Source organism: Aptenodytes forsteri, unplaced genomic scaffold, assembly GCF_000699145.1.
Source record: "Aptenodytes forsteri isolate BGI_AS27 unplaced genomic scaffold, ASM69914v1 Scaffold225, whole genome shotgun sequence".
Lineage (NCBI taxonomy): Eukaryota > Metazoa > Chordata > Aves > Sphenisciformes > Spheniscidae > Aptenodytes > Aptenodytes forsteri.
The window spans coordinates 433,776-445,755 of NW_008795024.1; the positions used below are offsets into that span (position 1 = coordinate 433,776).

The following is an 11,980-nucleotide window of genomic DNA, read 5'->3' on the forward strand; positions in this document are numbered from 1 at the left end:
CAGTCTGGGTTATTCCTGCCTCAGGCAAAGGCAAACCCATCTGTGGGATTGCTTTTGCTCAAGGACCTTGATGCACTTGGTGGGTGATGCAGAAGGATGGGGAAGTCCAATGTGTACCTCAAGGGGATTTGATTTTGGGTGAGAATAGCCAATGATTTGAACTGTATGATATTAATTGCTATGTAATATTATATGCCATATCAATGGTATTACAATAAGAATCACCCAGATTAATGAAGAATGAACTTTGATGAAACCAAGCAAAGTGCAGTGATGATGGAACCAGAACTGACTTCAACATGCAACAACCCAACACCGCATATCACCTCTCCTGACCTGAAAGACTATTATGGCAGATGGAACTCAAAATCATCATCCCGCTGCTAGGGGTGGAGAACGTGCTGGGTTTGGTTGGGATGCTTTGCTTTGCTTGCGTGCGCGGCTTTTGCTTTACCTGTTAAACTGCCTTTATCTCAACCCACAAGTTTTCTCACTTTTACTCTTCCGATTCCCTCCCCCATCCCGCCGGGGGGCAGTGAGCAAGTGGCTGCGTGGGGCTTAGTTGCTGGCTGGGGTTAAACCACAATGCTGAACTATTGAGAACTCTTAGCTAAAGCTTATCAATCCTCACTATAACAATTCAGATGGAAAGATTTGCACTTTTTCATGAGTGCAACAGTATGTGCAGCTTATTTTCAGGACTTCATACACAAGTTCTTTTTAGGTTTGCATTTGAAAGTTAAATGTTATAAATGTATTCCAGTTTTTATTATTTGATTTTCACACCTGCAATCAGCTTACAGCTTTACACATTACACTATTCTATTTAGTAGACTGTATATTAAATAATTTTCTACAGGAACCTTAGCTTCAAACCCACAGCTTGGAGCCAAAGAACTATAATTAGTTTAAATTCTAGCGACCTGCTGAACAGTATTCATTTTAGCTGTGTGAGTTCACTTTTAATAGAATCACAAAGAAGCTAATCCATTTCATGGTCTGCAAAAAGTTGCTGATGACTGATTTTTCTTATATGAGACATCTTGCAGCACTACCTTACTGTCTCTATACAATCAAATCAAGTACAAAATACACATTCATCACCATCACAACATGAAAACACTCATTCCTAGGACAGTTTAGCAAAATGAAGTTAAACTGTAGCAATTAGTATAGTTTCATTAGCGATACTGATTATTTATGAATTATATGAAACAACCAAGAATTCAAGGTAATCTTTAAACTAACTTCTACCAAAATAAGAATAAAATTTTCTAACAGTTTTTTCTCAGTAAAGGTTATGCAAAGAAAGGGCTATTTCAGTCAACATCTGCACTTCCTGTTGGTGCCTCTTTTACTTATTACCTTGGAATAAAGCCAATTGTTTGAACTTTTGCCTTTTGATGGTTAAGAAGAACAGCGCTTCCTCTCCTCCCTGCCGTCCTCTACAGCTCTGACTCATACAATCCAGCACAGGCTCAAAGTAAGATAAAGGAAACGGCACCTAAGAGACTACGATGCACGGGAAGAACGGCTCTGAGAAGGGAGTAACTACCACCTCTGGCAATAATATGCTTTCTATGATAAAGAAAACTCTCAGGGAATGCCAGATTTGGCTTTGTGCTTATCTCAGGTGGTATACGAAGTCAAATCTCAACTTCAAATGATCAAAAGAAGATCAAAGAGCCATTTTGGGGCTGGTATTTTGAAAAATATGAACGTGCCTAAACCACATTAACTTTCAAAACCTACCTTCAAGCCTCTCTAAAAATTACAGCCTACAGGGTGTGTAAGAACACACCGTATACCTTAATGTATTTTTCCTGTTTTTTTAGTCAGTATGCGAGATACTTCCTTTGAAGCTGACAACTTTGGGGCACTCGCATATTAGCATAGAATAAATGAGAAGGAATCAAAGCAAAGAAGAGCAAACAGACTAACAAAATGGAAAGAACAGACAAAGAAATCCAGTTGCTCAGAATAAAAGACGACAGGAAAGGGGAAAAGTAGAATTTCTTTCTTTTATTGCAGATGGGTCTGGTAGTTTCTTTCCCATGCATCCTATGCATCTGGAAAAGCATGGAGAGGAGAGAAAAGATGTCATGAGATAAGCTCTTATTTCACTAAATTTATTGAGTATAGCAGATGATCTCTAGCAGATCTCTAGTCCAAATGCTGCCTTTCTTTTCTGCTTTATTGCATGGCTGTTTTGCTGTTGTAAATCATTCCTTAGCCACTAAGTGCCTATTGTAACTCTCGAAATACTACTTCTCTAGTATCAAATTCCAGTCAAGGAACAGGCAGGAAATTAGCTCGCTTTTTTGCCTCTGGTTGCCTTCAGCTGAGCTGAAGCTGAGCTCCAGGGTGCACTGTATGTGCAACTGCCAATTGCCTCTTCTACCTTGGTTGTTACTCAGCCATCTCCCCACTGTGCTAAATCAGCTCTCAAAGGAGCAATTACGGCTGCTGAGTGACTGACAGGAGCCAGTGCATGCAAAAGTGTCAGTTTTGAACGGCAGAGAGCTAGGGCCGCATGAATAGTTGCAGTAAAAACATTACTAGAAGTTCAGTGACCTGAAAAAAACCTGAAAATACAGCTTATATATTACAACAGACAAGCAGTTATTGCAAGGCAGCTGCAAAGGTGAACCTCAGGGAAGCTACCTGTGGGACGCAAGTGTGTACACACACACAACTCGGCCTTCTGCCTGTCTCCATCATAAAAAGGAAAATATCCAAACTATTCATGAAGATGCATGCCCAAGTCCTAACTCAAGCAGACACATGGACGCATTTTCCGTTTTTGATATCAGTAATGGTTTAAGCACAAACATGGTTAAAGAGCACATAGTTGTGAAGTACCATATTCATAAGGAGTTAAAAAAAAAAATCAAAATACCCCAAACCACAACCCCCCTACCTTCATGGTATTTAAATGAGTAACAGATTTAACTTTTTTCCAAAATATTCAGTATTAAAAATCTGCTGGCATTTAATTCTGCATCTTCTTGCCACCAGTTTATTCTCATAAATTTGACAATCATATATGCATTCAATGAATGCAGCCTTCTCACTAGGTTCACATTTTGTAACTGAAGTTCTCAGGGAGCCACAGTAAAAGTCCACACGCAGGATTTCAACGTTTTACAATTCAATAATGTTTGACTACTGGCTGCTGGGTACTGATCAGTTCATGGTTATTTCATAATACTTACGTTTTTAACAGGTACCACTACAATTGAAAAATATGACCTTAGGACTAATAGTTGGATACAAATTGGTACCATGAATGGTAGACGATTACAGTTTGGAGTTGCAGTAATTGACAACAAGCTTTATATTGTGGGAGGAAGAGATGGTCTGAAAACTTCTAACATTGTTGAATGTTTCAACCCTATCACCAAAGTTTGGACTATAATGCCTCCTATGTCAACACACAGACATGGCCTAGGTAAGAGGTGCTCTTTCTTTGTAAATACCTTGGATCATCTACAAATGAATTTTGACTGACACAAACACTGTTGACATAACTTTTTAAAGTATTTAATAACGTGGCAATATTTGTAGAAGATATTTTTCAAAGACAAGAGTTGCCTGTTGCCATAATTTTATGACAGTGATATTTATTAGCATTCACCTAACTTGCACTGGTCTTCCAGAGTTAATTTTGCTTTTAGAAAATTCCAAAATATAAACAACAGTGAAAATCATCAACTCTTCATCCAATTTAGTGGTCAAGAGATACATTTGCAATACAATAACAATCTGATTTTCAGTTTTTTTTTAAATTATGACTTAAGTTAAGCCCATAGGTACCAAACACCTCTGAAAATCAGATCAGAGAATTACACTGAAGAAAACATTGCAGTAAGGAAATAAATACAACCTCGCTGATTTTAATGGTGCAATTACAAGAAGTTTTACTGAGCTCTGCCATGGCTTAGTATCTATGGGTCTTTACTGCATAATAATCCTTAATATTATTCACAGTGAATGAATAATATGAATATGAAATCTAGAATTTATTTCTGGAACTATAAAAAATAAGGACAGTTTACAGTTGAGGAGACTGTAAGGGAGGGAATATGATGATTTTGGCATGATTTATATAGCACAGTTCTTATGAAAAAGCTGGCTTCTCTTAAGTTTACAGAAACAGGTATTGCTTGAAGTCATTGGTAAGTTCAAATGACAGAATATTTTTATTTTAATGAATAATAGAGAAAGATTGATCCAGAATTATTTGGTAAACCTGTGTGGCCTATACCACCTTCTCCACTGCTTGGTGAAAAAAGTATAGTGTAGGGTTCTTACCAGCTAGTCTGTAAAATTTATAAAAGCAAATACTAGTAGGTAGCAAAGGGAAAGAAGACAAAAGAGATAAAATAATTCTCATTGAAGTCTTTATAATTATCAACTGCAGGGGCATAATTCTACCCAGGAAGTAGGTCACAGCGGTAAATTTGAGTGCCCAAAGTTAGGCTTCTGTCTGTGCATCAGCCTCGTTTGCAAAGCTGCCTTACACTTACAGCTCCTATTAACTTCAGTGTGATTTTGTGGAGAGTTAGCACTTTTGAGAAAATCAGGCCATGTATATTTAGGCCTGAAAAGACAGATTTAGAAAACTTTTAAGCAGCCAGAATCAAACATTTTGCCTTATCTAACAAAGGAAGCAAAGAGCGGTGGCAGCAGCAGCTCCCCAGAGGGGAGGCACCAAAGCCCTTCTCTCTGGAGAAGGACAATGACACAGGATATGTCCACACAGAGCTTTGCAGAGACAGCCAAGTTCACTCTCCTGTGCCTCAAGGACAACAGATACAAGCCAGCTCTTATCCAAAAGTATGTTCCCCTTACAGGCATTAAAATGTTATGGTACTTTAGCCAGTAGGGACAAGCTCCCCAAAGGGGAGGCACCAAAGCCCTTCTCTCTGGAGAAGGACAATGACACAGGATATGTCCACACAGAGCTTTGCAGAGACAGCCAAGTTCACTCTCCTGTGCCTCAAGGACAACAGATACAAGCCAGCTCTTATCCAAAAGTATGTTCCCCTTACAGGCATTAAAATGTTATGGTACTTTAGCCAGTAGGGACAGCCAGCTACCCACCCGCTCAGGCTTCATGCTGGCAGGACTACAGAGCTTCGGCTGGCTCAGAATAAGGGATAGTTGGTTGGTTTGGCCATATTTTTCATTGCCTGGCTCCATCTTTGCCTTTCTTTGAAAGAATAGCATTGTTTCTCTTTTAGGGGCCCAAATTTGATTCATAAGAAGGTCAACAGAAGTGGAAGAGATAAATGTCCAAGAAGAGAACATCAGAACTAAAGCAGCTTTCCTCTAATCTCTTGGCAAAAGATAATGCTTATTCAGAAAAACACTGTATATGAAGTATTTTATTTATATTTGTTTATTCTGCTAAATGGCAAGGCAGCTTTTAGGTAGTTTAATACCAGCTGAAATTGCTTATCTGCATACAGGAGATTAAAGTATGAAGTTAATACACTACTGGTCACTGAAATGATTAGATACTGTAATTTGTCCCTAATTCTATCTTTTAAGGAGTAGCAATGCTTGAAGGACCAATGTATGCTGTTGGTGGCCACGATGGATGGAGTTACCTTAATACTGTAGAAAGATGGGACCCACAAGCACGGCAATGGAATTACGTTGCTAGTATGTCAACCCCTAGAAGCACTGTAGGGGTTGCAGCATTAAATAGCAAGTATGTCAACAGGAAAAACTCTCTTTGGTTTTTCATTTGCTTCCTTCCTTGGAAATACAGTTTCTTAAACTTTCTTTTCAATCTTATAGTAGTTAATCACCTCAAGAAAACAAAGAGAAAATGTAATGCACAAAAATAAGAAAGAAAAGCTTTTCCTCTGTTGTGTGGTAAATCGTTTGCAAACTTGCAGTCATGTTTTAAACATATTTCAGCCCTTTCAAGTTACAGCAATTTGAAAATGTTATCACATGCATATCAGACCTTTACCTAGAATATAACTTATGGGGATATAAGATCAGCTACTTTAAAAAAATATTCCAAGTTTATGTTTACATTTTAAAATCAATGTGTCTAAGGAAGCACCATTTGGAAGAACTTGTACAGAAACAAAGTCATTCCTCTCATTTTACATCTCCTGCATGCATCTACAACTTTAACATATAAGTTCACAGTCAAGAATAATTTTTAAAAGGTTAAAGGTATATGGTGTGTTCAAGGAAAGGAAGACAAGTTTAATAATTAGGTATGGAATAAACAGCCTTCTATAAGTCTTATCCTACCCAGATTTATTCTGCCCTTCATCTATTGCTTAAATATACTGACATCGTGTGTTCACTGTACATTGGTTTTCCCAACAAGATTTTCAAAACTTCTTTAAACATCCTCTTAAGACACTAAAGCCACTCAAGCATTTTTACATGGGAACAGACACATGTATGACTCTAGTATGTAACCTGTATTGAACAGTGTGTTACAGCTTGTACATTCCTATTTGATAGCAGTTGTATTTCAGCATGAGGAAGAACAATTCATAAATTAATGTCCAGCAGAATTCTGTTTTCCTTCTTTAGCAACCTAGTCTGGTGCTGGAAATACAAAAGCCTTGTAAAAGGCCCCAGGTTATGTTGGAGAGCATGGCTTGATCCAATCTTCCTTCTTATTTAGAATAAAATAGAATATTTCAGTTGGAAGGGACCTACAATGGTCATCTAGTCTGACTGCCTGACCGATTCAGGGATGACCAAAAGTTAAAGCATGTTATTAAGGGCACTGTCCAAATGCCTCTTAAACACTGACAGGCTTGGGGCATCGACCACCTCTCTAGGAAGCCTGTTTAAATCTGTGGAAATCTCTTAGCAATGACGGTTTGTAGGGGCCAGGAATATTGCAGTTGCAGGCAGACAACTGCAGTTATTCTGAAACTTTATCACTGGCTTCCCTGTTCACTTCTTAAATTCCAGAGAAAGAGAAAGAGCAGAAACAAAGATGTCAGCAAACAGATACTTGCAAATGCAAAACTTCTTCACATAAAAGTCAAGGTTTTGCATTCAAACATGACATGATTTTAATCATTAACTCAGAAGTCCAGGAGAGGCAGAACTGCCTGTTTGAGCCCCTGTTGTATCTCAGAGGAAATGTTCTCAGCATAAACTTCACCAGCAACTCCTGCCGGTACCTTCCACAGCGGCATGCAGGAAACCACTTTGTCAAAGAGGAAATCCAGCCTGATCCTGACTCTGTTCTCAATCACTCCCGATACAAGCTGTCTCCAGCCTGGTTTAAATCATGTCTGTTAGTCTAGTGATGTAATTTCTGGCATACTAGGGGAAGCTGAGATCAAATGTCCATCATTTAGTGCTACTGCTGCAGTCTAACCAAGCAGAATGCTTCTCCTTTTCCTGTTTCCCTGTCACGCCGTATTTTTTGCTATTCAACCCCACCAGAAAAGACTTTATGTTTCTGTGGAGCAACACGTTTTGACTAATAAATGGTCTATTGAAAACATCGGTCAATAATGATATATTTGTTCTTTTCCTTAAAGAATAGGAAACACTACCATGTTTCTAGACACGTTACGGAAAAGAAAAAATCCCAACCAATCTGTATATACAGTGATTTCCACTCTGTGAAAGCTGTGTAAACAAGTAGACTGTATCTAATGGCATGATGTGAAAAGAAAACAAATCAAATCCTCAAGATTTTTATGGGTCAAGCAACAAACTGCACAGCAGAACTCAAGTCTGTCTTCCACTCACAAACATTAGAAGAGAGCTAGAAATTTTGTATTCTTCTAACAGTAGTCAAGAATTGTCTAGTTACATTATACATCAGAGCAGTCTACAGATTTTTCCAATCACTGGAGAAAAACAGGCACTTCCCAAGCAAAATTCAACGGATCCGTTTTAGGTGACTTACTCTGGACAAGTCCACATGTCCCCTAGGTCTCAATTAGTTGCGCTAAGTAAATTCAGTTTCATGGCAGTAAGTAATAGCCAGGACTTGAAAGGGACCTGAACAGTTGGTGCACTCAACATCTAACCACGTCTGCTATTACATCCAGCATGCATACTATCACAGTCTAGCAGCATCCAAGTTAGCTTGAAATACAAAAGAAATTCAGGCTTTGTAAAATTCGTCAACAAAATGCCACAACCCCCCCCAAGCTTCTTAGTGTGGAGTTCCACCATTTATTCTTACACACTGTCCCAACATCAGCTGGTTTAAATCTCCAGTTGTTTGCTAAATGCCTTTAGGCTGAACAGACAAGAATACATACCTGTACGGTAACTTCTGTCCAGCAGATTTGCTTAAATACAAACATTGAGGAAAATATATTTAATATATTTTTGACATATTTTTTGATATATAATGATGTTATTAAAGTTCTTTTACATATTAACAGTATAGGAAAAATGCTTAATGCAGTACTAAGATGTCAAATACTCCATAAGCCTGTCACAGGGAATACTACCCATATGTTTCAAACACACGTAGCATCTTTCAATTAAATTCCATCTATAGCTCACATTTAAAGAAACTGACATGCATTTTTAAGCTTAATTTTCATATGTGACTGCTTGAAAATTTACACTGCAAATGAAGAATATAAATTCCTTCATATAGCATACAAAACCCTTTGTGTGAAGAAAGTTCCAGAGTAGCTGTCAGATAGCAAATAATGGGCATAATGACAATTTTAAAGTGGTCTGAATGAAGTTAACCAAATAAAATTCCTATTAAAATGAGAGACTAAAGACTGAAATTGCTTGCCTTCTTGTGGCTAATTATCCCAGACTGTATGCTGTTGGTGGACGAGATGGGAGCTCCTGCTTAAAATCAATGGAATGTTTCGACCCGCACACAAACAAGTGGAGTATATGTGCTTCGATGTCCAAGAGAAGAGGTGGCGTTGGTGTTGCAACGTACAATGGGTTTTTATATGCTGTGGGAGGTCACGATGCACCTGCTTCCAACCACTGTTCTCGTCTTTCTGACTGTGTAGAAAGGTAAGGAATTTTTTTTCTTTCTTTTTTTTTTTTTACATTCCAGGAAGGAAACATAAAATAATTTATAGCAGCAAGGGAAATCTCTTCACAATTGGAATGTTAAGTTTGTAAAACATATTATGCCTTTTAAAATAATATTTTGAGCAGAATAACTGATTTCCAATGCTCTTGTGATAACAAAACAACTAACCCTCAGAAGCAAGTGCCAAAACCCAGCTTTGGGCTACTCGTGTCATATATTGTAGGAACTAGACACTTTTCAATTGTCTCTTCCTCCAATAATTTAGCTGGTATTGACCAAAAGGTTAAAAATCTAATAAATAGCACATACTCAAACAGGCAGTAGTCACTACACAGGTGTTTTCTGATGGAGGAAACTGATAGAAAGAGCCTTGTTTCTGTAAGAAACTATGTTGCTATAGGAAATCAGGCTAAAACATATGGTAAGGGTCTGATTTAGCAAGCAAAAAAACCAGTAAACATGCACCAAAGCAAACTACTTTAGCTTGAATTCACACTTTAAAACTAAATAGCGCATTAATACATTGGCCTAATGATTTTGGTAGCACACAACTGTAAGCAGTGAAATCTTGGCTTTATATCAATTTCTCAAAGTAATTACTTTTCAAAATGAAAATACTGTTTATCTGATCCTTATTTAATCCCATTTTTGTATTCCCCACCGATGAACACAGTTCTTAAGAAAATGCAAATACTGGACATTTATTTTCAGAAACAGAAGTATTGTGTGTCAAATGTTGCTTTGCCACTGTGGTGGCATGTGGCATAATGTAGGAGGACAAGAGAATGCTTGAGTCCTGGGTGAGAAGGGAACATAATGAGTGCGGACAACTCCTCTAGCTGTTTAATGGGCTGTGGGTATCCATTGACACTCTTGAGTCATTTGGGGACGAGAAAGGAAAACTGAGCAAGTATTCAACTCCCTGCTGTGAATAACAATGGCTAAATTTTGTTCTCGGTTAGATAGTGTAAAGCTGGAACTACCCCAGAATTCACTTGAATTTATATTGGAAATTGACTAAGTACGTATCGGAAATCAGCACTGATGTAACATACTGCCACGCACTTTGTGTTACAAACTTTTATCAGCTATATGAGATATTTAAGTTCTTTTACAGATTTTCTGAAAACATTAGTTCTGACAAGAAACAGAAAACAAAAATCTCTATGGAGAAAGAAAAAAGGGTATATTGAAATTAACTTTGCTGAGTTAACTGATGGCCATGCTATCATTCCTTCAGGCCTCATTTATGTTCAAAATGTATTGATTGTTTAATCTGATTGAAATGGAGAGACTGTAATCAAAAAGCAAAAATATGGGCTTTTTTCATGTGTTTGAAGACCCCTCTAGTGGCTAAATTAAATATTCAATCACGTTACTCATAATTCTCTACACTAGTTCATTGTGTCAGCTGAACTACAATACAGGAAAAAAGAAGCAAATATCAGTAATTTAAATTTGAAATGCATTTCTACAGTGTATTTTTCTAATTTTGATCATAAAACATCCTAGGTATGATCCTAAAACAGATGCTTGGACAACAGTGGCCCCTTTGAGCGTACCTCGGGATGCTGTTGGAATTTGTCCTCTGGGGGACAGATTATACGCTGTTGGGGGCTATGATGGCCATACGTACCTGGATACTGTGGAGTCCTACGATGCTCAAAACAACGAGTGGACAGAGGTAATAGGAAGAATTACCTAATAAATAATAGGAATTCTTCCTGCAGGTAGGAAGAATTCTGTCTGAATAACGGGCAAAGCAAAAATGATTATGTTGCAAAATTATCGCTGTTTTGTGAAAAATGATATATTAGGATGCAGTAATACCGTAGTTGGGCTTGTATAAAATATTGGTTGCCACTCCTGTGAAATAACTGTATAAAATTTTTCAGACTAAAGGGTGGAGGCAGTGCATGGGCAAGTGAACCAGGTTGCACGAATCATTTTGTGTTGAAGTGCTTAAATTTGCAGTTGTTAGCACTGGCATGTGTTTGTCAGCAATGCCCTCTACTGGAGGCACTTTCAAGTTTTCATATTTATGACCAGCACCATTGAGACCAAGAGGAAACATTTAAAACTGTCAAGATCCTTTTGTAGCTACACAGTCCACATTTTTGGAACACAGGATATGAAGGACTTTTACAAAAGTTAAGAGCAACAGCACCAGTCTACAATCCTGTAACTCTCAGCAGCTGCTAAAGCCTTTTCCCCAAAACCCAAAACTGTTTTCAGAGCCCTAGTTAAATCTAATTTTTTCAGCAGTATGTTAGTTTGAATAAATAAATTGCTTTCCTTTTAATCTGCAAGTAATTTCTTCTAGTCCTATCCATAGAAGTCTACTAAAAATGTTTCCTTCTTCTTCTTTTCTTTTTTTTTTTTTCCCCTTTTTTAGGAGGTTCCTGTCAATATCGGAAGGGCTGGAGCATGTGTTGTTGTTGTGAAGTTGCCCTGATGACTATAAATACTGTGAAACTAAACTTTGAGTGGAGTTTCATGAAGATAAGAAACATTTCCAGAAAGCAGTACAGACTACACATCTTAGCAGCCCTCCATTATAGAGAATACTTATCTCTGAGCCATTATGCTATTAGAGCACAAAAGGGTCTTCCTGCATTACACAAATCAGAGGATTTTGCATAAGTGAATTATTTTATTATGCCTAATACATAAAAATTCAATGATATGTTTAAATGGTTCAGGTTTGTTACAAAAGTGTGTCTGTTATTTATAAAATGCAGTAGTAAAGTGATAAATGGGTGTATAAGATTTCATAATCAAGCATTGATGGGCCGAGGCCAGTTGTATGATATTCAACAAGGCCAAGTGCCGGGTCCTGCACTTCGGCCACAACAACCCCATGCAGCGCTACAGGCTTGGGGAAGAGTGGCTGGAAAGCTGCCCAGCAGAGAAGGACCTGGGGGTGCTGGTCGACAGCCGGCTGAACATGAG

At 38.0% G+C, this 11,980-nt stretch overlaps 1 protein-coding gene across 1 annotated transcript in view; it reads left to right on the forward strand.

The window, feature by feature from the left end:
* KLHL4 (kelch like family member 4) overlaps positions 1-11,529 on the forward strand; it is a 49,254-nt gene extending 37,725 nt beyond the window's left edge. Inside the window, exons 7-11 of the mRNA XM_009275818.1 lie at positions 3,227-3,451; positions 5,557-5,719; positions 8,794-9,006; positions 10,541-10,712; positions 11,424-11,529. Coding sequence (XP_009274093.1) covers positions 3,227-3,451; positions 5,557-5,719; positions 8,794-9,006; positions 10,541-10,712; positions 11,424-11,483 — 833 coding nt within the window. The 3' untranslated portion in view covers positions 11,484-11,529. The remainder of the gene's footprint in view (positions 1-3,226; positions 3,452-5,556; positions 5,720-8,793; positions 9,007-10,540; positions 10,713-11,423) is intronic.
* Positions 11,530-11,980: the final 451 nt, after the last annotated feature.